We start from the raw sequence: 27,844 nt of genomic DNA, 5'->3' as shown, positions 1-27,844 counted from the left end.
ACATAGGTTTTATGATTGCTTTCACTCTACGATGGCAGAGTTGAGTAGTTGCAACAGAGACTGTATGGCCTACAATGCCTAAAATATTTATCATCTGGCTCTTTACAGAAATAGTTGGTTAACCTCTGGTCTCGATCATCATGAATAAAAACTCTTGACAATGGGCAGAATCCCTGCCCCACCACTTATTAGCTGGGTGACCTTAGATCGTGACTTCATGTGTCTTATCTGGGGCTGTTTCTTTGTCTTTATAATGTTCATTGTATCATTGGGATGATTTAGTAACTCACCCCAAAACTCGGTGGTGAAAACTGTTTTTTTGTGATTTGTTATGGGTCTTTCGGTCAGCTAGGTAGTTCTGTTCTCAGTAGTGGCTCTGTGAGCTTGGCTGTCTCTCATGTCTGGGGATCGGCTTGCTATAGGCTGCTAGGATTGTCTCAGCCAGAACATGTGAACTCGCCTCCACGCGGTCTCTCATCCCCCAGGAAATGAGCTTGGCCCTCTCCACATGGCAGTGACCGGGTTCCGAGGGAGAGTGAGTGTGTGCAAGGCTTCCCGAAGCCAAATTTAGAACTGGAGCAGGGCTACCTCCACCACACTTTTGGACAACGCAAGCCCCAGGCAGCCCGCAGGCAAGGTGTGAGAAAATAGACCCACCTCTCAATGGGAGGAGATTGCCAAGGGCGTGGCTACAGCAGCCATCAGTGCACTCAGTGGACAGACCCCTATAGGAACCAAAGAAAAATGCACAACACCTGACAAGTCGGGGGCTCATCTGACATGTAGGGGGCTTGTGAGAAATCCCCGCTGCTATTGCTCTTATCATGAATGAGGCTGCATGCCTGGGGCTGCACTCCACAGATTTTGCTGGTGATTGGCTTATTGTGTGGCCTTCCTGCTCTGGGAAGGGTACCATGCTTATGCTGAGGAAGGGACAGGTGACTGTTACCGGTCAGCTGGCATGTGCTTAATCTGGTGCCTGGCGCATATTAAACTTTCACTCAGTTTTAGTCTGTGTTACTAAGTGATTGATAAATGTAAGCTTTTTGATTATTATTTCCACTACTGGTTGGAAGTACCAGTCTCTCTACTCTAGATCAACTTGGGTTAGCATCTGTTTTCCTTCTTCAGATGCCCAGTGTGTCTGTCTCCATCCCCCTCCCTTCTCTCTGCTGATCCCTTGCCATCTTCCTGGGTCTTGGCCCCTTCCCCTCCTTTCCCATCTGACTTCTCTCTGGGGGACATTTAGCAGAGTTTCCTGGTCCTCCCTCTCTGGGAGTCCAGCACACAGGCCCTTAATGCAAAGCGACATCTGAGCGGAGCCCAGGGCCCTGGAGTGCTCCGGGCGGCAAGCGCTTGGCGGGAGAAGCCTCAAGCAGAGTCCTCAGAATGGCTAAATTGCAGCCTGACAGTGCAGATCAGGAAGGTCACTGTGCAAAGTGGCTTCCTGGTCGGGGTGGGGAGCTAGGGCCACACGCAGTACCCGCTGCAGGGACTCTACAGCTGACTCACAGTGCGGAGTTGCCTTCTGCGAGCCCAGTTTGTCAGCAGCCCCCGAGGATAGTGGGGGCTGTTCTGGGAGGCTCTGTCCGGCCAGCACACCTTTCCTGAGCTCTTGCCCACTCAAGGATGCTGGACTGGACATTTTCTGAGCAACCTGGGGTGGGATTGAATTGAGAACTGGGTTGAAAAAAGAGGGGAGTGATGTCTGAGGTGGGTGATGGACCCCCGAAAAGTGATTAAAAGCAAGATTCAAGTCAGACCTGCGTTGGAATCTCAGTTCTGCTGCTTATTAGCTGCTGAATAAAGTGCTTCTGGGTACAGTTGTCAGGATGCCCACAGCACGAGGGAGCAAGCAGGAGCTGAAGTCGGCCTCCCTCGTCACTAGGATGAGCACCCAGACTCAGGCTGCAGTTGCCCAGAGCAAGGGGCGTGTTTTTGTAATTCTCACAAAGCTGCCTGTGAGCGCGCAGTGGCCTGCGCTGAGTGGCAGTGGGACTGTTCGACCTCTCTGACCGTCAGTCTCTTCATCTGTAAACCAGAAATGAAAATAGCACCGGTTTCATCAGTTTCTTTATAGCATAAGGTATTTCTAAAATGCTTAGAGCAGTGTGAAGGCTCAGTAAATAATGGTGATGCCTCGTGGTTAAGAGGGCAGATGACATGAGTTCAAATCCTGCTCTGCCACTTGCTAGCACACTCCCGCTGCCTTAATTTATTTCTATTTTAAATTGGGATGATAATAATATCCACCCACGGGGTCACTGTGGTGACTAAATGAGTTAATATATGTCAGGTGCTTACTCAGCACATAAATATTAGCTGATAAGCCGGTTTTAGTGCTATGATGACCAAGGGCCCATGTAGATGACCATTCAGTCTGGGCTAAAGGACTTGCTATGAAATAAGCACCTATGGCAAGTTGAGGCTCGGGGTTCTAGCCTGTGACTAGGGTAGCTTGTGGTGGCTGGCAGGCTGATGGGCATGTCCCCCATTCGATAAGGACCCTGAAGAGATTCTCTGACTTTCCATTGCCCCCCTCTTTCCTGATGATCTAGGCCAGTGGTTCTCAACCTTCTGGCCCTTTAAATACAGTTCCTCATTTGTGACCCAACCATAAAATTATTTTTGTTGTTACTTCATAACTGTAATGTTGCTACTGTTATGAATCGTAATGTAAATATCTGATATGCAGGATGGTCTTAGGCGACCCCTGTGAAAGAGTCGTTCCACCGCCAAAGGGGTCGCCACCCACAGGTTGAGAACCGCTGATCTAGACCAAGCATGTCAAACTCAAAGGATAACACTGGCCAAATAAATGAGGCATGTGGCTCGCGGGCCGCGAGTTTGACATGCTTGACTTACCTACCTACCAACCTTCCCACCCACTAGAACCCTCTCTGTCCACCCATTTAAGAAAGTGTGGTAGTGAATGGGCTTGATTGATGGGCTGAAACGAGCCGGGTTCAGATCCCCTTCCTACCAATCCCTAGCGGTGACCTTGGGCTAATGCCCTCTGTGATCCTTCTCTGGCCGACGAGCACATGGGGGCTTAGTGCTGTCAACACTAAGCTGGGTCCTTAAAGAGCCCAGGAGGTTGGTGCAGCACCATCTGAGCGTCAGTGGTTGTCAAATGGAAGCTGTGATGGAAAAACACTGTCTACAGACACCACATCCAATCTGCCCCAACGTGATGGTGGTGATGGGGCTGTGTGTGCACCTAACACGCAGGAGGGTCCAGGCCAGAAGACAGGGTTCCAGAGTGTTCGTGCTGCATTTCAGTAAGAAGATGAGCTAGTTTTGCTTTGCAAGAACTAAGTAGCAAAGCGGTTTGAGCCCTTTACATGTTTTCAAATTGGAGTGTTTCTTCTTTCTTTTTTCAAAGGCAAAATCTGGAAGTCCACTGAATTCTTATTGCTGAGTAGGACGGACGCTGACACGGGCTTTCAAAGGCTCTAGAACCGTGGCCGGCAAACTGCGGCTCGCAAGCCACATGCGGCTCTTTGGCCCCTTGAGTGTGGCTCTTACTAAGCCTTAGGAGTACTCTAATTAAGTTAATAACAGTGTACCTACCTATATAGTTTAAGTTTAAAAAATTTGGCTCTCAAAAGAAATTTCAATCGTTGTACTGTTGATATTCGGCTCTGTTGACTAATGAGTTTGCCAACTACTGCTCTAGGATGTCAGGTGAGAATCTAGCTGTCAGGGCAAGCCAGGAGAGTGTGTGTGTGTATGTATGTGTGTGCACATATGTGTGTGTGCGTGTGTGTGCATGCGCAGGGCTGGACCACGCTGTACTTGGTGTCCTTCTTGACCCTCTGCGCCCTTCCTCTGTGATGTGAAGGGACGGCCCAGGCAGCTTCCCTGTGTGTCTTTCTGAGTGACTGTGACTGCCACCCGCCGTCAGAGTTTAAGCTCCTGACAGATATTAAAGAACAATTCACTTATTACAGCTAAACGGAAAAGCATATGGAAGAAGCACACTGCATTAACATCTGCCGCCCGGGCTCCATCTGCTCCCGTTGGCTGGGCTTCGCCTCCGTACGTGCCAGCCTGTCAGTTTCCAGGGCGGCTCCTTCCTCCTTCCAAGCAAGGGCAGGCTGTGCCCGTTCATTTTGACCCACTCATGCAGGACCGGCCCCTCCTCAGGTGTTTGGAACACGGGGAAACGTATGAAACGCATGACGTGTGGCGGCAGTGGGCTCGGGAGTGCATACTCCCCAGCACTACTTCCTAGCTGTGCGGCCTTGGGCAGGTGGCTTATCATTTCTGTGCCCCCGTTCCCTTGTCTGTTAAGTGGCGTTAGCAAGAGTGGTACCTACATCTAAGGATCATCGTGAGGATGAAATATATCCTGCAGGTAAATCCCTGCCATCCAGCCTCCTGGAAGCTCCTCCCCCTTTCACATGTGCACTCTTAAAGACCCAGCCCCTTCTCCCCACCACTCCTTATAGAATGCCAAGCAAAGCTGCCATCATGGTGGGATGGACATGCCGGTGCCCCCACACAATGGGGCCAAATCAGGGCCGGCCAGCCTTGTCTTTGTTTAGCCAGCGGCCTCCTTCTCCCACCTGAGCTGATTTTGCCTGCAGCTAGCAAGACAAACCAAATATTGTTATTTTAGTATCTGGTTGCCTGTCAGAAATAATTTCTAAAAATGTTTTCCCTCCTTTTCCCCCTTGCTTCCTGAAGCAGCTACATCTGGGGAACGATTAGGACAGGATGACAGGCAGCCCTCCTCCCCCGCACCCCCGAGCATTGGAGAGGGGGCTGTAGTCTATTGCCACTTGCTGGCTGGGGGTGGGAGGTTGGGGTGAAGGTCTTAAGCAAGTCAGTTTACCTCTCCATGCCTCTGTTTCCTCCTGTATGAAATGAGAATGCTGACAGCGTCTGCCTCCTAGGGCTGCCATAAGGCTTAAGTTAGCTGGTCCATGCAAGATCTTAGACCCTGGCATACAGTGCATATTACCATCAGCATTCTTGGGAGGCAGAAGGGCATGAAGACAGCCTGAATAGGGAGGAGGGGGCATCGCCAGTCCTGGGCCCTCCTGACCCATCCCTGTACTGTGGGAGCCTGGGAGGAACCAGGGGGTTTCACTCCCCTTTCTTACTCTGTAGTCTCAGGTGTGGCCCATGGTCCTGTAGAGTCCTAGAGCACCCATGTGGTAAGGCATCAGAGGGACCAGTGTGTCCCATGTCTTACCAAGAGGCCTATGTGGCTCCCTGTGACTCCCAGGATGCTTTGGGGTGTCCCATGGATATCAAGTAACCTGGAATCACCCAGGGAGGGCGCGAGTGCCTTTTCATGCTCCTTTCATCTCTTCGAGCTCAACAAGGAGCTCGGCTCCGCTTGGTCCAGTCCGCCTTTACCACCGGACACTTGCACATCTTCCCACAGCGAGGCGCGTGTGCCCTAGCTCACAGCCTCGGGCAAGCAGCCTGATCTAGGTGGGCTGGAATAGCATCGTTTCCTATGTTGTGTGTGTGCAGATTTTAGAAACGATGACGGATCAACCTTTTTACTCACAGTGGAAGTGTATACGTCTAAATGGTATAAACGGGAAAAGTGTTAGAAGTATTGCCCTGGCCCAACATGCCCAATTTGCAGATGGTCAGCGGGGTCCAGAGAGTTCCAACGGAGCCGGGCAGTCACCGCCAGGGGTGGGACCAGAAGCTGCAGCTCCCGTGCCTGCCCCTGTTCCACTCCTCCTGCCACTGTTCCACTGGGCACTGCAGCCGGCCGCAGGTGGCCCTTTCTTTCCTCTGGTGTCTGGAGGGCCCCCAGAAACTGAGGACTCAGAAAAGCTTCTTAGAGAAGTGTCCCGTCCAGAGAGAAAGCAGCCTGTCTTCAGAACCCTGGTCCAGCTAGCAGCTTGCACATTGAAGTTCCCAGAAAGGGCCATCTAGTGGCCTGAACAACTGCGGTCCACCAGGTCTCCCAGAACCACCTTCTGCTGGGTTTATTTCATGGACCCTTAGATTGAGGATAAAGGAGAGAGTCTTTGAATCCAACCAGACTTAGGAAGTCAGGCTGCAACTGGTCGTGCCAGGAGAGGTGCCACTGCTCAGCCCCTCAATAAGGAACTTGGCCAATAGCAATTCATCTACCCAACCTGCATGGCCCTGGTCCTCGGGGAGGAGTCACTCTCCAGATGGGGAGGGACAGGAGGAAGCAGAAACCACCTGTCGCCCTGGCACCCAGCCTCTCCCCACTTCCTCTTCCCACTTTCTCAACTCTCTGGGGCCAGATAAGTCTGGCTCCTCAACCTGCTTAGATAGCCTCTTTGAGCCTCAGTTTCCTCATCTTCAAAATGGGTAGATGAGAGCATTTAGCAGATGTTCAGCATTGTATCCGTAACACTCTTTTTATCGAGTTTTGGTAGTCTGGCTGTTTATCTCATTCTACTAAAATGTAAGCTCTGTGAGAGCAGGCATCTGTCTTTCTCATTCATAGACAGGCCCCTCCTGCCTAAGACAGCGGCTGGCACATACTTGGCAGTCAGTAAAATGTGTGAATGGATGCATGAAAGGTTAGATGGATGTTTCAGTGAAACAGTGTTGATCACTTTACCTTCTATTGACTGCTTCACTCTGTGTGGTAAATTGTGCTTTTTACACTGGTTAAGTCGACATAGCTTCCTATCAGCCCTCTGAGGTTTAGATATCAAGATACCTGTTTACATAGGAAGGAACCAATGCTCAGAGAGGTTGACGAACCTTTGCAAGGTCACACAGCTAGGAAGTGGCAGAGCCAGATTTCAAACCCAGAAGAGTGACTCCAGAGCTTGCACTTGCGACCCCCTCATCGCCCAGTGTCCAGCGTGTCGCGGGAGCTGTGATTACTGCTCCTCCTCACTCGGCACAGTTGGAGAGGTGGACAGTGGGCATATTCCACCGGGAGGGAGTGACCAGAGCACTCCTGGACTCCTTTGGGCAGTCCAGGCAAACGTTGGTTGTGAGGAGGTTTTGCATGTCCATCCTGAAGCCTGTTAGGGAATGTCGGGGTCTAATGAACTGCGCGCCAGCACAGCCCTCCGTCCAGGATGCAGAAATGATTTCCAGCAGCCCGGGCATGGGTGTTGCTATCACTTTAATCCCCAGGGCCCTCCAGTCTCTAAGCCATGCCAAGTTCACACGTAAGTGGGAAGTGCCAACCAGGGGGCCACATTTTGCAGCCAGTAGGCCCGCAGGTCAGCAGCCTCCTTCAGGACCTGGACCAGTGACAACTTGCTGGGAAGCCCCTGTCCCTGGCAGGGTGGGCCAAGGCAAACACATGCTCATAAAGGAGATTTAGGAGGCGACAGTAGCATATTCATTTGTACCTCTGCATAGTAAAAATAATTTATTGGCAGCTGCTGGGAGGCTCAGTTCTGAAGTCACAGAGAAGGCAATATTAGCTGCCTTTCCCTGTCTCTCTCTCTCCCCCCAAATGGCTTTGGCTTTCAGATGATATAAATTAATTGAGCTCGTGTGTGTGTGTGTATATGCATTTATATTTATTTATTTACAGGTGTCTTTCCTTATTTATGTCACTAGCTCTCTGGACATTTACATTTCTTTAGAGACTCTGCTGTAATGAGCTTACAAGTGTGTCATTCATTACCCACTTGTGGCAGGGTGTGTGTGAATGGGGGGGGGGGGAGGGTATGGGGGGGCGGGGAACCCAGCAGATGCAAAGGACGAGTTTGAAAGCTGATGTCTTTCATCAACAGGAGGCCCGTTTTTCTCCTTAAGTGCCCCTTCCCCTGAGGACCTGGATGGGAGAATGTTAAGAAGGCAACAGCCAGAACAAGGAGGGCTTCTAGGGAATGGAGGCAAGGGAAGCAAAGGTGTTGTCGGAGAATAAAACCACAGCAAAAAACAGATTGAGGCTGGGGGTTAGTCTCGAGTGACAGAGACAGAGGCAGTGAGGCAAGAGGCCTTTGCACCAAGGACCCAAATTATTTAAGGAACCTTCTACCTCCTGACCCTCTTCCTTAAAGACTTCAGCCACACGCAGCGATCACCTTCTTCCAGGGTCTTCAGTGGAGGTGGTGTCGCCCCCTAGGGGTCATTTTGGAAACACGTGGGACACTCCACAAAGGCTAGCTGTTCTTTTTAAAATGTATTTTTCAATTATAGTTGACATTCAATATTATGTTAATTTCAGGGACACAGCATAGTGAGTAGACATTTATATGCCTTATGAGATGACCGCCCGGATAAGTCTAGTGCCCATCTGGCACCGTACATGGTTATTACAGTGTTATTGATGGTATTCCCTAGCCTGTACTTCACATCCCTGTGACTATTTTTATAAGTAGCAATTTGTACTTCTTAATCCCTTCCAACGTGTTCATCCATTCCCCCACCCTCCCTCCCATCTGGTGACTATCAGCTTGTTCTCTGTATCCATGAGTTTGTGTGTGTTTTGTTTGTTCGTTTATTTTGTTGTTTAGATTCCACATATAGTGAAATCATATGGCATTTGTCTTTCTCTGTCCAACTTATTTCATTTGGCGTAATACTCTCTAGGTCTATCCATGTTGTCACAAATGGTAAGATTTCATTCTTTTATGTGGCTCAGTAGTGTCCCATTCTATATCTGTAACACATCTTGTTTATTCAGCTATCAATGGATACTTAGGTTGCTGCCATATGTTGGTTGTCTATATATAGTAGAGGCCCGGTGCACGAAAATTTATGCACTTGGGTTGTCCCTCAGCCCAGTCTGTGCCCTCTCACAGTCTGGGAGCCCTCAGGGGATGTCTGACTGATGGCTTAGGCCAGCTCCCTGCCTCCCTCTGTGGGAGGCGACTGGCAGGCTGATCAGGGGATGGCGCCGGCTGGTGAGCGGCCAGTCCCGCCCCCCATTGCCCCTCCACCACCACTGGCTAGCGAACCTCACACAGTCCCTCCCCCTGGCCAGCAGGCCCCAACCGGCCCACCACCCGCCCACTGTGGTAGCTTTGTGGCAGCGAGGGAAGGAGGATGGGGGGAGGTGGGAAACCGCACGGTGGCAAGGCGCCGATGATGGCAATGGCAGCGTCTGGCATCCATTCCTTCCGCACCCGGTCTGGCGACCATCGCCTCCTCTCTGGCCCAACTCTGATCGGCCTGGCCCCGATCGGCCCTGATTGCCAGCCAGGCCTAGAGACCCCACCCATGCACGAATTTCATGCACCGGGCCTCTAGTTGTAAATAGTGTTGCAGTGAACATAGGGGTCCATAGATCTTTTCAAATTAGTGTTTTGGATTTCTTCAAATAAATGCCCAGAAGTGGAATTGCTGGGTCATATGGTGGTTCTATTTTTAATTTTTGGAGGAACCTCCATACTGGTTTTCATAGTAGTTGCACCAATTTACAGTCCAACCAGCAGTGCAAAAGGGTTCCCTTTTCTCCACATTCTCACCAACCCTTGTTGTTTGCTGATTTATTGATGATAACAAAAGGCTAGTTGTTAACAGCCCATGAGAGGAGTGTGTAGGTTTTATAACCATGCTGTGTGACTTGGGGCATGTTACTTAACCTCTCTGTCTCCATGGTTTCACCTGTAAAATGTGGATTTCCCTCCTCTTCTCCCCCCAGCTTTATTGAGGTATAATTGACAAAATGGTAAGATGTTTAAAGTGTACAATGTGAAGATTTAATATACATAAACGTTGTGACAAGATTCCCTCCATTGACTAACACATTGTTCTCAGATTTAAAAAAAAAAAAAATCTGTGTCAGGTGTTTGACAATTTATAGAATAAATATTCAATAATTATTAGTGATGATAGTTGTTATTTACAAGTTTGGTTTTTGCTGGTCTCTCCTGCCCTTGCTTTCTTTGCCTCATGACATATTCTTTCTCATCAGGATTAGGCAGGAAAACTGCTTTCTCTGTGAAGGTCTCCTCCGCTTTCACTGGACCCGCCGGCCAGCTTCCAGTTCTTGATGAAACCATGGCACACACCCACCTCGGCACCTGCTTTTCACTTGTGGGCCTGCACTGACATGAATTGTGTACATTTAACCCACTTCCCTCTCCTGTGTCTGAACTCTACCAACAGCAGGCGGCGGGTCTTAATTCACCTTTCTGTCCTCTCCCTCTGCTGTGTCTGGTAGGGAGTAGACACTGAAGTTTATAGAATGAAGCAACCCGTGCTTCTCGACCCTATCAGACCCAGCCCCTTCTTACCGCAACAACTCTTTAAGAATAGTCCTTGTAACTATCCTGAGATGAAACCCGTACTTATCACCTACTTGCACTCACAACTCTAAAACAGACCAGTCTACTGCCCTAATCATTATATAAAGAACATAGAAAAGTAAATTATAATAAAAACAATGTATACTGTGTTTTGTAAATGATTAGGCACAACACTAGACTAGTGCTTCTCGGACGTTAACATGCAAATGAATTGCCTGGGGATCTGGTGAAAATGCAGACTCGGACCCACTTGGTCCAGATGTGGCCCATGACCTGCATTTCTAACAGACTCCGATGGACCTCACTTTGTAGGAAGGGCTGGAAGTCACCTGAAGAGGTCAGGTATGTTAAAACACAGGGAATTCAGTAGCTACAAATGCAGGTGGATAACAGGTGTGTTTACTGGTGACTGACAGCCACAGCTTGTGTGGACGTTGATCATGTCATTTTTTGAAATCAGAGTAGAACTCTGAATGATGTAAAATCTCCCCTTGCATTAAATGGTAATGACTTTGCTAGAAAATTTAGCTAAGCTGAAATCGTTCCCAAGTACTCCGTGTTATATGTAAATGTGAGTTAGGTTCCTGGCCCCAGTGATTAAATAGGAGCTGTGCAGCCAATTGAGATCTGGAGACCTTCAGCTGTCCTGTAGGACGCAGGACAGTTCTCAGTGCTCAGCAATGCGTGTTCCCACGCTCTGCTAGGGCGCTGGTGTTCCCACACACTGACTGCCAGGGACATCCCCCTGTCGTTGTGGCAACTGTAAATGCCAACACATGTTTTCAGAACACCCCATGAGGGTCAGTCTCACTTCTATCAAAGCCCCTGGAATGAAAGGATTTGTTAAGGATTCTGAGATTTTTTTTAAATATATTTTTATTGATTTCAGAGAGAGGAAGGGAGAGAGAAATAGAAACATCAGTGATGAGAGAGAAACATTGATCATCTGCCTCCTGCATGCCCCACACTAGGGATCGAGCCTGCAACCCAGGTATGTGCCCTGACCCAGCAACGGACCATGACCAGGATCCTGGTTCATAGGTTGACACTCAACCACTGAGCCACTCCAGCTGGGCTGGTTCTGAGATCTTTGAAGCAAGGCTCAGGAGATAGTTACCTGGAGATCCTGGGTCCTTGGTTTTGAGCAGTTGGTCACCCAGTTCCCAGTGCGTAGGTGGCTCAGGGAGCAGGGACCTGGGCTGGAAGGGAGCTGTAATGATCTACAGAGCAGATGCCCCTTCTAGAACACTGGGCCACAGCTCCGCCCAGACGATCATCACATATGGGAACCCGGCCCAGTGTCAGCTCCCCTGATGTTGCAAGAGCGGGCAGAAATCCTTTTTTGATGAAATCTCCAGGTATTGAAATGTTGCCTTGCATTCAAAATCAACCCAATGAAAACACTCTACAGAGGAAACCAAACATCTGTGCACTTGATGGAGCCATTGGCCCCCAGTGTGACCTCTGGTTTGAGTTAAGGGATGTGCCATCAGTTAGAGGCTGCCCACTGCCCAAATGGATGCTCCTCCCCTCCTCAGGTCAGCCCTTAACCCTTCTTCCATTTTCCCCATGCAGTCACTGCTGCTCCCGGGTCACTGCCAGCTCCCCATCCCTCTCCCCTCCAGGACACAGTTCCTGGGTTAACTCGGCCCCTTTCTCTGGTCATCTCCTTCGTTCCCAGCCCAGCCCACCTGTTCTGACCACCCTGGCTGGTCACTAGGGCCTGTTGTTCTGGGTGGGAACAGGGTTTGAAGAGCTGAGTCTAGCACATTGATCTCAGAGTCCTTCCCCCTAGAGCCGTGGGGCTCTACCAGGGCTGAATTTTGCCACCCAGGAGAATTTGGCAGTGTCTAGGGACATTTTTGGTTGTCATGAGGCTGTTACAACTAGTGGGTAGAGGTCACAGAGGCTACTAGACACCCCGAAATGCACAGGGAAGCCCCACAACAAAAGGTTAGCCACTCAAAATGCCAGTAGTGTCATAGTTGAGGAACTGTCCTTGGAGGTGTCCAAAAAGCTTTGTTACTGCAGCAGACTGGGCTGTTATTGTAACCATTGCTACCATGTCGCCCAGTGGTGCTGGAAGGAGCACGTGGTCGAGGCCTGTGTCCGGCTCTGGGCACAATTCCACTGGACTTCTGTGCTTAGGCCTCAAGGTCGCGGCGTTTGGGGGCTGCGGTCCAGGCCCCAGGGCTGTGGGCAACATCAGAGAGAAACAAAGCTGTAAGGACAGGTTTTAATGAGTAAAAATACTGTTGCAGTGGAGAAAAGAGTCCAGCATGAGCTCCACTGAGATTTGTACACAGGTGATGGGCGTTTTGAAGGGAACATGAGGGACTTGGGAGGGGGTGAGTGGGGGCGCAATGGAGTCAGGGAAGGGGAAAATGACCAAAAAAAAAACAGGAAGAGGGGGTCTGTCCCAGTGAAACCTATCTGGGTTTGCCAGCTGGTGCTCATCCAAGTTAGGCTCCTCCCTCCCACAGACGCGGGGACACAAGAGCCTTATCTAGGGTTTGGCTGAAACAAAGGAAACTTTTTGGCAGCCTTGAGTTTTCTCAGGCAGACACTACACGTGGGACTGAGCCGTCAGAAACTATTAGTGTTTGCTCTGTCTGTAGAGGCCGAGGTCGAGGTGTAGCCGAGAAGCAGCTCAGATGGGCCTGGCTAGAGTTTGGTCAAGGGGCAAGTCTTGGTCAGATGTTCACTCTTCCTCCCTGCAGATGGTTCAGGAATACAGGGTTTGGGGTTCCGGCTGCCTCTCTCTCTCTCTATAAAAGTGTCTATAAGCACTCCGTTTCCCCCTGACCTAGATTCCATCCTGTGTGTATTATTGTAGGTATAATACACCCTGATAAGAGTGAAATGTAAATCCATAGGCTTGCCTTGGCCAGTGTGGCTGAGTTAGTTGAGCATCACCCCGTGCACCAAAAGGTTGCCAGTTCTATTCCCAGTCAGGTCACATGCCTGGGTTGTGGGTGTGGTCCCTATGGGGTACGTATGGGAGGCAACTGATTGATGCTGCTCTCTCACATCAATGTCTCTCTCTCTTCCCTTCTCCCTTCCTCTCTAAAATAGATAAAAACTTTTTTTTAATATCCACAGGCTTGGCATATAGTGAAAAAGGTCCTAAACTTCTTACTTCATTAATGACTAGATATTGAGGATTCTGAGCATGTTCTCAAAGGTGTTAGTCTCAGGGCCCCCTTATCCTTTCAGATGTTGTCGTTGACCCCCAAAGAGTTTTTGTTTATGGAGGTTACATCTATCAATTATTTCCATTTATTTAAATTTAAACTAAAGCATCCTTAAAATGTTTATTAATTTGCTTAAAATAACAATAATAACTCATAGGTCTATATAAGTAAAGATTTTATGAAAAATGCAAATATTTTTTACAACAAAAACAAAAGAGATATTGTTCTACCTTTTTGCAAATCTTTGTAATATCTGTCTTAATAAAAGGCAGCTAGATGTAGGAGTAAAGAGGTACGCTCCACTTTTTGCCTAGAAGAGTTAAGTGTAGGCCCCAAAAAAGCCGAGCTAACCCCAAAGAGCTGAGCCTAACCCTGAGGGCCGGGCCGAGCCGAGCCCCAAGGAGCCAAACCTATTCGTGAAAAGTCGAGCCTAGCTTCGAAGATCCTAGCTTAGCTCTGAGGAGCTGATTGTAGCCCCAAAGAGCAGAGATAAAAAAAAAAAAAAAGACAGCTAGATTCTTACCTTTGCTTCTGCTTTCAATGTGTTGTGATTTCACACGTCATGCAGCCTCCAGAAAACTCTACTGTGTGCTTGTCAGAGGATGAGGGGAAAAGGAAAATAACAGCTTCCTATTATGGTGAAAATAGTTTGACCTTAAAGGTCCTCAGCAAGGCTCTTAGGGACCCCCAGGAAGCCCCAGGCTCCACGTTGAGAACCACACATTGGATCGTCATGGCAAGCATTCTGTTGTAAGAAATTACAGCTAAAGCTTATTAAGTGGGAGGCATTATGCTAAGTGCCCTACCCGTATTAACACTTTAAACTCTGATAAAAGCCCCATCATGTAGTTGCGAGTATTATGCCTGTCTTGCAGAGAAGTAAACGGAAGCTCACAGAGTCAGGCACGGTACCCAGGGCCACACCCTTAGCAAAGTGGCGGGGGTCGGATTTGAGCGCACGGCACCTCACTACCCTGCCTTTCCCACAGAGGTAGGTCTGCTCCTCAGTGACCAGGCGCTAGCTAATGATGCCAGTCGAGTGCTGAGTATTACCAAGCCTCACACTAAATGTCCTTTTATCAAAACAATTAAATACAAGTTCATGTCTGTCTCCCCTTTGCAGAATAGGTCTTCTTACCCCCTTTTTTGTGAATGAGAACATTGAGTCTCTAAGAGGTAAGCTGCTTTCCCTGTGTCTCAGGGTAAGGGGCGGAGACTGGCTTCCAAGCCAGCTCCATCCACCCAGCTACCCCCTCCTCACTCCATGCCGTGCTTCGTGTTAACATAAATAAATTTGCTAAATTGCACCAGAATTATTATTTAGGGTTTTGTTAAACCAGGGACTGTTTGTGCCCAGTGCGGCCCATGGGTTTCGAAGTGCTGGCCAGCCCAGCCACGTTTTGTGCATGCAAATGAGCCGGGCGAGGGGCCTCTATTAGGTCTATTTGCATTGGCAGGCTGGGTAATTGCATGTCCTAATTGGGTGCAGCCATGCACACTGCTCCTCCACCATCCATCTACCCTGGCACGGAGGTCTTTTTGGAAGCAGGTGCGGGCTTCTCCCCCAGTGTCCTTCCCAATGGCCTTGGTCACCTTGGTGATTGGAATGAAGCTCAGACACTGAGTTCAATAGCAAACAGCTACTCAGCTGGCTTTGTGCCCTCACGGCACAAAAGGATGCCGTAAACTAGTCGTGATGAGCAAGTGGTAGAGGCAGGCGTCCTCACGTCTGAACAGCGAAACTGGCCAGGGATTCCTTTTGGCGCCATGCATATTCCTAATAGCGGCTAAGAGGCATCATGGTGCTGGAAGGAATGGCCTCTGGATCCTGACCGTCTGGGTTCAAATCCTGACTCTTCTGCTTCCTAGCTCTTAACTGTCCTGAACCTCAGTGCTCCCATCTGAAAAATGGGGAGAAAAATATAGCATCTCCTTCATAGGGACCTCATGAGGGACAAATGAATAAGTGTGCCCAGACAGCTTGGGACAGAGCTTGGACCTTGAAGCGCTGCACCTGTGCTTTCTAATAGATGCATATTCCGGAAGCACCTTGTGTGTCAAGTACCATGTTCTGTGCTTTATAGATTCTATCCATCCCCGGGAGGAGTCCCAGCCTCAGACCTGGGTTACGGGTGAGGAAATGGAGGCACAGAGAGATGCAATGACCTGTCCCAGGTTCAGGAGCTGCCAGAGGCAATGATCCGAGGATGAAGCAGGGAGAAGACCTGACCCTCTTGGTGTGTCCTGGCCTCTTCTGGTCCATCACATCACATGACTCCTCAGTGAGCTGAAATGGCAGAACTTCGTTACTAGACCATGTTGATTAATGACTAACTCAGAAACTGTCTAGTGACACACATGACCTGTCACTGTGCAGAGGAGAAAGTTGGACAGTTGCTTAAAACAAGACAAGAACCCAGGTCTTGTCCTTCCCTGTCCAGTGTTCTTTCTACACAAAAATAAGACTAAAGGTTAATCAATGAGCAGGAATTTTAAAAAATATAGTGACTCGCCACCACCCTCCAAAACAGGACCCAGGGGCCAGGATTCTGTTGACTAAGTGAGCAGAGATGCAGCCTGAAGTCTAAACGTTACAGAACCAGGGAAGGACAGAAACAGACCAGACATCTCTCGAACAGCAGCCCAGGTCACGTCACCTGCCTCTCGGAGCCATGTGTGTTTAGCATATTTCTACCTGATTGAAATTGGATCTAAACATGCCCAAGGTTGAATGGAATGGAGGACATCATTGCATTTAATTATTTCTTCGGAATAAAAATGGATTCGAGCAGCAGCTTAGTGGGGAGGCGACCGCAGAGCAATTAGAGTTCTGAAGCTCTCACGCAACCACTTGAATGTGCAATCATTGTAATAAGTGCATTAAAATAAAAGAAGTCAAAGGGTGGCATTTGCATAAACAACCCAAGGTGAGCGTGTGGGATCAGTTAAACACAAAGGGGACTCGGCTAGGTGATCATAACGAAGAACTAATAACCAGTCTGTCCTCCAGGCAGAGACCCTCGCGTGTGATGGTTGAGGCCCCAAAGTCATGAGTAGCGCAACTGACCTGGGTTCTCTGCACATTCCTCCTTCTCCCTGGGTGGTGGGCACGTTTGGGAAACTTTATGTACATTCATCCTCACCGATGTGGGATTATCCTCCCCGTTTTCCACATGAAGAAACTGAGGCATGAGCTGGAGTCACTTCATTCCCAGCAGTGTGGCCTTGGTCCAGTTGTCTAATCCCAACCCCACTGTGCCTTCTTTTTCTCCCCTTAATTAGGACGAATGCTGCCTGCTTAGTCCTTTTGGAGAGGATGGGGGACACAGGGTGTGTGAAGGGCCAGGGTATGAGGTCCATGGATGCTGGGGGTGCAATGATTAACCTGCACATATTTGCCTAGAAAGCTCTCAGGGTTGGTTTTATAGGAGAGGAACCTGGGTTTGGATTTTGAGATCTCTGGTCTCCAGAGAAAGGAGAGGAGAGCTGAACCCTCTCCTGGGCAGGTGAAGAGTTAGGGGGAAGGTGAGGTGTGATATCTCATGTTCACAGAGGGGTGGATGGATAAAGAAAGGGTGGTATATCCCTACAATGAGATCTTATGCAACCTTTAAGAAAAGGAAGTCCAGCCCTTTATGAGAACATGAAGGAACCTTGTGCTGAGTGACCTAAGCCAGTCCTAGCAGGACACATACTGCACAGTCCCACTTAAGTGAGGAATCCGAAATAGTCAAATTCACCTAAGCAGAAAGTAGAATGGTGGTTTCTGGGGGCTGGCAAGGAGCGAAGTGGGGAGATGCTGATCACAAATCCTTAGTTATACAAGATGGGCACATTCCAGAGGTCTTCTGTGCCGCGTCGTGCCTACAGGTAGCAGTATATCGTCCTGTGCTCTTAGACATGTGTCGGAGGTAAATGTGTTAAGTGTTCTTCGCACAGTGAAATTTAAAACAGGAAGAGGGGGAAGGGGCAGGAGAAATCGGCTGCTAGAGAAAACAGTACCGACTCGGGGTGACAGGAGGTGTCAGGCCTCCGGATGGTGCCTGATGCTCCCTGACTGTGCCTCTCTCCGACTTTTCTGGAAGCTGTCCGATGTCTGTGAGCTCTCCATTCCAGAAGACTAAATATTTCCCTTCCCGCACACTGGGACCTGCAGACTTCCTGCGGCAGCTGAGTGGCGCCTGGGGCCAGCGGAAGGCCACGGGGCCGCACGGAGCCCATCGCCCCCATCGTGGGGCCTCTCTGAGCAGACGACGTGTATACGTCAGGAGTCGTGTTAGAGCTGATGGCCACGCCTGGTCCTGGTATCAGAAATTAGCCAGAGGCATCGGCTGTTCTCAGATGGTCAGATGAGCTTCATCCATGGCAGTGTTTCCTGTGCCTGGTTTAGCTGAGGTTCTGCCAGGAAGTGCTCACACACGTGAGCTTTTGAAATCAGTGGTTTATAGAGGTTTTCTGCTCAGGGGGCCAAATTGCAATCCTCAGTTAATGAGGAAAGGGAACAGCCCAAGAATAATACTCAGGATGTGTCTGATGAGAGAGGGTGCAGATGGCTATAAGGACAGGGGCTCTTCTGCGTACTCTCTGCCCTCTCATTAACTTTGGGGAAAAAACCAAAATGGGCTCGGGGACAGAATTTAAATTCATATTCTTGGACAGCAGGCATCATTGAACTGATTTTCTGTCTGCTAGAGACAGAGAAAAAGGCTTTTGTACCAGAGGACAGCTGGAAGGAAGAAAGCAGATCAGGTTGGCTCCTGTATTAATCAGGATGAGCTAGATCGTGCTGCAGTAACAAAGATCCCCAAATCTCAGTGACAGAAATTGACAGATTTATTTCTGCCCCTGGGGGCGAGGGAGAGTCTCTTCTCCACACTGGCCTCACTCAGGGATACAGGAATTTCACTATCAGGAGTGTGGCTGGATGCTATGGGGGAAAGGGGATGTGGCAAATCGTGCCCTGGCTTCTGTCACTTGTCTTGGCCACAGCAAGTTGCTTGGCTGTGCTGTGCCTAACTTTCAGGGGATGGGAAGTATAATCCTATCATGTGCCTGGAAGGAAGAGGACTGAAATATTTGTCGAGCACTTTATTGAATACCATCCCTGCCCCTTCTTCCAACTCCATCCCTACCTAGGCTATATGAGCAAACAGTGAGATACCCCTCCCACCTCCCCATAGAGAAGTGGGGGCTCAATGCTCCTTGTTTACCTCTCAGCCAAACGGAAGAGACACTGTATTATAGCATGTTTGAGAGTCAGACGGGTGCAAGTTCCCTTCCTCCTCCAGATGACTTTGAGAAAGTTACTGAACATCCCCAAGCGTTTTCCCTTCCCTGTAAGATGGGAGTACTATTACCTTCCTGGAAGTTATTTCTGAAGGTCAAATGAGATATCACATATAAGGACTTGGCATGGTGCCTGGTGCCTGCTATGTGCTCAAGAATGTTGTAAGAACACCTCGGCTCCTCTTTCTGTTAAATGGCGAGGAGCGCGCCTCCTCACGGGGTGATCGTTGCTATCCAGTAGGTCATACCTGTGACTCACTTCGTTTGTGGTGCCGGCTCCTGTCAGTGCTCAGGGAGTGCATCTGAGGGGCTGCTTAGGGTTCCTCAAGGGCCTCTGGGCAGAAAGAAGAGAAAAGAGGACTGTCAGTGAGTGGGGTTCAAGAACAGACATGGAGCCTCACTGAGGGGGGTTTCTTGCAAGTCTGGGTGGGGAATTAAAAAGACCTGAACCAGGTGTCAGAACTGGAAGGTCCCCGTCACCAACAGAGATACAACATGGGCTCCTGTGTGTGATCAGCAACCGCTCCGTGACTCAATACAGACTCAGCTCTCCCTTCGTGGCATCTCTTTATTTCCTTCTACCTACCCCGTGGCCCCCCAGCTCCTGCACCTCAAGCCCCCGGTGCTTCGTGGCCCCTACTTACTGTCTTCTCCCTTTCTGTGATTCCCTGCCTCCTGATGGCTGTTTGCAGGTGACATGCTTATCCCAGATGCACTTCTCTGGGTGGGAGTAGATGGGAAGGGAGCCAGATCTTGTGGTACAAAGCCAGGCTGCAGCGGTTAAGAGGACAGGGCAATGGAACGGGTAGCCCAGGGCACGAGGCCTGTGGTTTGCTGCGTTACCTTGTGCACATCACTTGTTAGCTGGTGCTCAGTTCCCTCACCTGTATAATGAAAATAGCAATGTTCATCTTTTTTTAAAAATATATTTTATTGATTTTTTTACAGAGAGGAAGGGAGAGGGATAGAGAGTTAGAAACATCGATGAGAGAGAAACATCGATCAGCTGCCTCCTGCACATCTCCTACTGGGGATGTGCCCGCAACCCAGGTACATGCCCTTGACCGGAATCGAACCTGGGACCCTTGACGCTCTATCCACTGAGCCAAACCGGTTTCGGCACAATATTCATCTTACAGAATGGCCATGCGGGATCTCGGGGTCAGCTGTCATTCTTACAGCCTCTCCGATTGGAGAAATCAGTGCTTGATGCTAGGGGACATGGGGCAAAACAAAAGGGGCAGCCACAATGTGGCTGCTTCTCCAGAGCACTGCTGAGCCAAACGGGGCCGTGGGGGCACAGCCAACCACACCAAGCCCCGGGGAGGGGGCCTTCTAAACTCACACTCCTGGAGAGCTGGAGTCTGCACTTATTTCTTCTTTTTTTTAAATAGATTTTTAAATTGCTTTTTAGAGAGAGGAAGGGAGAGAGAGAGAGAGAAACATCAATATGAGAATGAAACATCAATCAGCTGCCTCTTGCATGCCCCCCACTGGGGATCAAGCCCACAACCCTGGGCATGTGCCTGGACCAGGAATGGAACTGGCAACCCCTCGCTGCACTGAACGATGCCCAACCACCTGAGCCACACCAGCCAGGGTTCATCACTGGTCTGCCACTCTTTCTTAAAGGGCCAGATAGAAGTGTTTTAGGCTTTGCAGGCCAGACAGTCTCTATTGCAACTGCTCACCCCTGCTGTTGTGGCAGCCCTAGATAATTCATAAATGAACAGGCATCCTCACGTTTCAATAAAAGTTTATTTACAAAAACAAGTGGCAGGTGGGAATTGGCCCGCTGAGTAGTTTTGCAACCTGCCAGAGGAGGAGGCTCGCTGAGTTTCAGCCTCCCGGGCTCCAGCGCTGCTTCCACTGTCCATCCCGACCATTCCCGTCCTCGGGAGCCCTTTGGAGGCGCATTTAGGAAAACTCAGGGGGAAGCCTTCCCTCAGAGTTTCTACAGCAACGCGTTCAATGCATTTCTGCAGCAACGGCGTAGATTTATGGAACCAATTAGTGTTCCCTGTGGCTTCAGAGGTCTCCCGGAGGGCTCGCTTTAGGACCGTGGGTACTCATTCAGGTCAAGGCCTTGGCAGTGGGTGTCCGCAGGAGGGACATGCTTTAGAGATGACCCGGGGAGGAGCTGAGTATGGGGCGCCTGCCTTCCTGGAAAGATGCACCCCGCGCATTGTCTCCTGAATGACTCCTGGCCCTTCTCTTGAAACCCAGGCGACTTCATCCGTTCTGCCCCAGGTAGAGACATGGAGAGCCAAAGCTCAAACACAGGAGTGTCGCAGGTCTGCGTCTCCGCTGGGATTCATTGCAAGGACCATTCGTTCTCCAAAACACCCAGGGACGGCTCTCCTTCAGAACTGACGCTGGCACTGTCTTATTTCTCTTATGGGCATAGCTCTATGAATACATCCTAAAGGCAGTGGCATGTATATAATATCCTACCGATATTCTCTCCCTTTGTAACTTTATTATGGCATTGCCAGCCCTTGAATAAACCATCAAGGCACTCTCTGCTGGAATTTAAACAGGAAGCTAGAACAAAGTGCCCCTAATCCAGTGGCAGAGACAGTCCAGGAAACTTCCTTGAAAGGGAGTATGGTTCATAAGAAGCCTTGGGACTCACAGGCATAGCACTTTAGGGCTTGCGGAAGCCTTCCTTTCTAGTTGGAGCATCTCATGTTTCCAGCTGGGGAAACTGAGGTCCAGAGAGAAAAGTCTTGCCTGAAGGTAAGCTCTTGGCAAAGGCAGGGACTGAAACCAGGGTGCAGACTCCCACACCTCTGTGCCCCTCTCTCCAAGGGCCAGCCTGCGTAGCGTGATCGTTCAGTAAAGTTTCTCTTCCCTGTCTCTTTCCCACCTCCTCCAGGACGGCTACTTCTCTCACCGGCCCAGAGAGAAAGTGCGGACAGACAGCAACAATGAGAACTCGGTCCCCAAAGATTTTGAGAATGTGGACAACAGCAACTTCGCCCCGAGGACTCAGAAGCAGAAGCACCAGCCTGAGCTGGCGAAGAAGCCCCTGAGCAGGCAGAAGGAGCTTTTGAAAAGGAAGCTGGAGCAGGAGAAGGGGAAGGGGCACTCCTTCCCGGGCAAAGGCGCCAACGAGGTGCTGCCGCCCGGCGAGAGAGCCGCAGGGAACAGCAGCCGTGGGAAGGAGGCCCCCCGACAGCCCCACGCGAGGAAAAGCGGGGGCAGCTCCCCGGAGATCAAGTATGACCAGCCCCCCAAGTGCGACATCTCGGGCAAGGAGGCCATCTCCGCCCTGTCCCGCTCCAAGTCCAAGCACTGCCGCCAGGAGATCGGGGAGACCTACTGCCGCCACAAGCTGGGGCTGCTGATGCCAGAGAAGGTGACTCGCTTCTGCCCCCTGGAAGGTAAGCTCTGCCCCCACCCCACCCCACCCACCCCCAGGCCGGGAGAGGCACCTCCTCTCCAACTCTCCCTCTTTCCCAGCCCCCTTCTGCTCACATTCTCACACCTGCTGAGACCCTGGTTTTCAATCCCCAAATCAGGTCACAAGACCTGACTTCTTTGTTACCCCCTGAATTCTGAAGTTTCCCACGGAAAAGTATTTCGGAATCAAGTTACCTTTTGTTATAGCTTTAACCAGGTGCCTTTATGGCAAAGGAGGAAATACAGTGAAGTCAGGCTCATGTGGCAGCTGCAGAAGGCAAGGTGACTATGCCGCTAGAGTTGGTTTTCTGTCTCAGCAGAATATCGGGATTAAAATTGACGTGGATGTTATTGTAATTGAATATGATCCGAAAGGTTTCTAATTGGTTCATTGACTTTGGAGGCTCTGAAAATCAAACTTCCCATTTTCCTACATCTAAAATCCCTTTCTTCCCTCCCTCCTTCCTAAATTTTCCTCTTTTTCTTCCTATTTTCTCTCTTCCTCATTTCCTATTCCTCCCTCCCACTCCGTCTCTCTCTCTCCCCTGCCCAGAGGTGAACACTCCTCTGTGTGTGTGCTGGTGACCAGTGATGAACCAGAGCTCTTGCTGTGAGAGGTCAGAGCTCTAACAGAGGCGCTGTGTTGGGACAGAATCAGAGCGCCAGGAAAGCAGCCGCAGAGCTGATCCAGGCGGCGGGGTGGGGAGGCGGGGGCTCTCGGTCCCCCTGGCAGTGGTGGGCCTAGAGGCCAGGCAAGAAAGACTTTGCCAAGCGGCCTCCCTCTTCTGAGCAGCTGCTGTGCCCCTGCATCTCTCCTGATGCAGAAGGGAGATGCGTGGTGAGAATGGCTCCCAGGGAACAGCAGGCTAGAGAAAGCTCAATGCCGTTTATTCACCGGACAGACGGGAATGCGAGGCCCATGGAGGGAAGGAGGCTTATCCAGAGTCACCCACTGAACCAGAGGCTGAACTTGAGCTAGAATCCAGGCCTCCTCTTTTCAGACGGGAGCCTCTCTATTTACTGCTGGTCCCAGAATGAAGGATTGGGATCAGGTTGTGAGCAGCCCCGTGTGCCAAGGGCACAGAGAGGCCTAGAAGGACACATGGCCAGCTCTCCAGGTGTCCCCCTGGGTGAGGTGCAGTGGGGACAACTCCAACATTCACTCAAGTTCGTCTGTATTTTCTTAGTTTTCCGTGTTTTCGCTTTCCGAGGTTTCAGTTACCTGCAGTCAACCAAGGTCTGAATATATTGGAAATAATGGAAAATTCCAGAAATTTGTGAGTTTTAAATTGTGCGCCGTTCTGAGTAGCATGATGAAATCTCACGCTGGCCCCATACATCCCACCCAGGACGTGAGTCACCGCTCCGTGCAGCACGTCCTCACTGTATATTAGTCACTCAGTGGCCATCTGGGTTATCAGAGCTACTGTCCTGGTTTCGCTTATGTCCAAGTTATTCTTATTTTACTTAATAATACCACATTCACGTAACCTTGATTACGTTGTTATAATTGTTCTATTTTATTGTTGTTGCTAATCTCTTACTGTGCCTAATTCATAAATTAAACTTTACCATAAGTATGTACGTATAGGAAAGAGCATAGCATATATAGGGTTCAGTACTCTGCAGTTTCAGGCATCCACTGGGGGTCTTGGATAAGGGGGTACTACTGTACTAGTATATCGGACACTGTTCTCACCTTATATTGCAATGAATCCTCGCATTTGCCTATGGCAGCGGTTCTCAACCTGCGACCCCTTTGGCGGTCGAACGACCCTTTCACAGGGGTCGCCTAAGACCATCCTGCATATCAGATATTTACCATTACAATTCATAACAGTAGCAACATTACAGTTATGAAGTAGCAACGAAAATAATTTTATGGTTGGGTCACAACATGAGGAACTGTATTTAAAGGGCCAGAAGGTTGAGAACCACTGGCTATGGGGTAGATCTGTTATCAACCCATTTTGTTGATGAAGAAACTGAGGCTTAGAGAGGTTGAAGACTTGACCTGAGGAGCACAGCTAGTGGATGGCAGAGCTGGGCTTAGAACTCAGGTTTGAGAGTGTGCATCCTTTTCCAGAGCCTCTCCCTCTTCTGGAGGCTAAAGCTTCCTCTGTAGCTCAGATTGCCAAATCTCAGGGATGTCCTACAGCCTGCAGACTGTATCTCTCTGTCATCAGTTAGTTGCAAGAGGAAGAGAGGGCATTAATGGGGAGAAACGGGGGATGTCCCCAGCGGAGGCCAAGGGTTCCCATGCTTCTCCTGGTCATACTGAGTCACCCCTAGTGTGGTTTTTCAGTGTGAATTTTCTGGGGGTTCCTTGTGGCCTTTGCTGCATCAGCCAAGGTGGCACAGCCTCCGGGACTGTTAATAAGATTGGCATTTAAGAGCCATTGCACACCCAGCCCCGGCAATGCTTTAATTTGCTGCACCACAGCCTCCCCTTTTGCAATAAATTTAGTGTGAATAGACTAATTGCAAAATAACCCTAATTGGATAGTTATCAATGAACAAGTTCCCGTGGAACAAAATGGCTTACAATTAATAGCATTTAAGCCATAAACTATTCTTCTGCAGAAAGCTAAGATGTAATTACACCCCATACGGAGATTGTGTTCCCTTTCTGGAAACTGTGACACCCAGATTTGCCTCTGCTTAGGAAGGATTTGAGCTCCAGCCCAGTGGTCCTTTTATTTCCTGCAAATGAAGAAATGAAAGTGGGAGGGGAGAGAAATTTAATACATGCATACATATACATAACGCACACGCGTGCGTACACAGATGTACGCACTGTGCTTGTCATTTTGCTGAGTTCAGCGTGGCCCAAACCTCAGCCAATATGATGCCAGAAGTTGAATATAATTAAGGAAGCAATTCCTCTTGGCCTGAGGATGGAAAATTTCAGAAGAAAGAAAAGAGATTTTATTTTATTTATTTATTTATTTATTTTTTTGTTAATTCTCACCCAAGGATATTTTTCCATTGATTTTTAGAGAGAGTGGAAGGGAGGGGAAGAGACACAGAGAGAAACATTGATGTGAGAGAGACACATTGATTTGTTGCCTCCTGCACATGACCCAACCAGGGCTGGGGATCAAACCTACAACTGATGTAGGCAATCAAACCCGGGGCCCTTCAGTCCACGGCCAGTGCTCTATCCAATGAGTTAAACTGGCTAAGGCAAGAAAATAGATTTTAAATGTTGACTTTTATAAAGGATTCCTGCTCCTCCCACCCCCAACACCTCCTGTCCCCTCGCCCAGCACCACTAGGAGAAAAGGAAGAGTCTAGAAGCCCAGGAGACGGTTTGCTTCCTGTGAACACAGTGCTTGTGTTTGTGACTTGGCCACTTCTCTCTCTGCCACCCAGAAAAAGAAGCTGGGGTGGGGAGGGCTTTCACCAGGAAAGGAGGGACCTCCAGACCGTCCATTAGCAACCCCTCGAGTGAGATGTAGTGAGGTTGGGCAGGGTGGCCCCAGGTGGGCTCATTTCCAATCCCAGAGCCCCTGTGCTCACTGTAGCAGCCAAGCCGCCAACCCTCCCCCCCAATTCTCCACCCAGGCAGCTCTGCACCCCGCTAGCTCCCACAGTTCTCTGGGCCTCCTACCCCTTCCGTGGGCTCCACAGTCACCTGAGGGCCTTCAGCCACACCAGCTGGACCTTCCAATGGCTCATGGAAATGAAACCATGTCAGCTGGAAAGCCAATGGAGGCCTGGGCTGGAAAAAGACGTTTTCCATCCAGAGATCTTCAGGCCCTGAGTTTTGAATCCCGGTTCTGCATTTACCAGCTGTGCGGCCCTCCCCTCCCCGTGCCTCAGCTTCCTCATCTGTAAAATGGACACAAATCCTCGTACCTTATCCTCATAGGACTGTGGCTGACATGGGATCGTACATATAAAATGCTTGGTGTAGAGGGGACTCCTGTAAAGCAGATGTGCCTGGCTGTTGGCAGTAGTGAGGTTAGCAGTATACATGAGGGGGGCAGAGAGAAGAGAAGAGAGGAGAGGAGGGGAGGGGAGGGGAGGGGAGGGGAGAGGAGGAGAGGAGAAGGCCGGCTCCGATGGTGACCTCCCATTGCCTAGCCACGTCTCTCTCACTCTGTTCTTCAGAGGTGGCCCCATGTGCCTCAGGCATTCCCTCATAGTGCCCGCCCCCCACTCCATCTCACCTTGTCTGGCTATCACCTCTTTTTACTCCAGATTGTACCCTCAATGCCACCTCCTCAGGGAAGCCTTCCCAGACCACACCTCCCCCAGACGCCCTGGCCACAGGGGACACACTGACCCGCGTGAGGGACAGAGGTGGCTTTCCCAATAAGTGTCTTTCCTAATAAAGACTGTTCGACCGTAAGAGGCATGCTGGTGCCAGGAGCTAGGTAATGCAGCTTCTCCTGCCTCATTACCTTTGGAACACATTAGGAAGCTCCTTCCATCTTGAGTTAAAATGTGCCAAGAAAGGCCCCACTGGTTATCCTGGTCCCTCCCGCCCTTCTTCACCCTTCTCTGTGCCAGCTGACACTGGGACTGCGGCCCCGATGCCAGGTGAAGAGTGCGAGGTGAGCAGTGTGAGAAGCTGTGGAGAAAGCAGTGGGCTGGGAGGGGGTGGCTGCCGCCTTAGGGGGAGCTCGGGGCGAGCAGCTGAGGAGGCGGCAGTTCTCCAGTGAGTGATGAGCGAGGACTCGGAATCAGCTGGCTGGCTGCAGGGCTGCAAGCTTTCGCACAGGACAGGGGGAAGCCAGCTCAGGGTCAGAGTGAGGGTGGACAGAAAGGGGGTTTCTGATAGAAAGGCAACTGTCCGTGTCTTTACCCAGCAGCCTTTGCGTGAGGCCAGAGGCTCTGGACAAATGGGCTCTGGACGGAGGTGGCTGCGGGGAGCTGGCTGCCTCTGCAGAGAGAGACTGGCAGATGGCACCGCCAGCTGCGGGAGGGCTGTCTCCTGCACATCTCCACACACTGGGGGCAGCGGGGTGACGACACAGCACGAGTAGCATGAAAGCGTGGCTGGCAGCCTGGTATGGAGGGAGGGATATGGAGACGTGGATGCCAGCTCGGCCACTCTGAGTGCCCCAGGGCATGGGCCTCAGTTTCCCCATTTGTCGGCCAGAGACGCAGCTTTCTCTCCCGGGTCTGTTGCTGTATCACTCATGAGGAGGAAATGAGGGAACAGCTGTGAAAAGCTAAAAGGCGCCACGCTAACAGGCGTGGTGTGCTGAGGCCAAATTGACCCGCGTGCGGCTAGGCCAAGTGGGCAGGGCTGCCTGCTTTCCCAAGGCCAGGTTCACCGAGGACCCACTCGGACTGTTTCCGTCCCTGGCTGGGGGAGGCACAAAGCCCAGCACAGAGGAGGTTTGCAGTCACGGTTCCTCGGGGTGAGACAAAAACGGGTCCCAAAGGTGCTTCGTGGGCTTCCAGGGAGGAGAAGGAGACTGAGCGTGGTGAGTCCGGGAAAGTCAGCAGACCTCATTCCGTGGCCAAGGCCAGGGCCGCACAGACCTTCTCTGCAAAGGGCCAGGCAGGACATAGGCTTTGCAGGCCGTATGGCCTCCGTCTCAGCTATTCAGCTCTGCGTGAAGGCAGCCACACACGGTACATAGCACATGGCCAGGGAGGCTGCCTCCCAATAAAACTGTTGTTGAGGGTGCCAAAGTTGAATTGCACATAATGTTCGTGTGTCATGAAACCTTATTCCTTTGATGTGTTTCAAACATTTAAAAATGTAAAAACCATGCTTAGCTCATAGCTGCACCAAAACAGTCAGCCGTGGTTATGATGGTCCAC

The 27,844-nt window shown here is 50.3% G+C and overlaps 1 protein-coding gene across 1 annotated transcript in view; it reads left to right on the top strand.

Annotated features, from left to right (window-relative positions):
* Positions 1–27,844, top strand: part of XYLT1 (xylosyltransferase 1) — a 307,532-nt gene that overhangs the window by 160,650 nt on the left and 119,038 nt on the right. Inside the window, exon 3 of the mRNA XM_036308029.1 lies at positions 21,534–22,041. Coding sequence (XP_036163922.1) covers positions 21,534–22,041 — 508 coding nt within the window. The remainder of the gene's footprint in view (positions 1–21,533; positions 22,042–27,844) is intronic.

The sequence above is a fragment of the Myotis myotis genome, unplaced genomic scaffold, assembly GCF_014108235.1.
Source record: "Myotis myotis isolate mMyoMyo1 unplaced genomic scaffold, mMyoMyo1.p scaffold_m19_p_5, whole genome shotgun sequence".
Taxonomy (NCBI): Eukaryota; Metazoa; Chordata; class Mammalia; order Chiroptera; family Vespertilionidae; genus Myotis; species Myotis myotis.
Note: the sequence above shows the minus strand (reverse complement) of the source record. Positions and strands in the feature narration are given on the sequence as shown.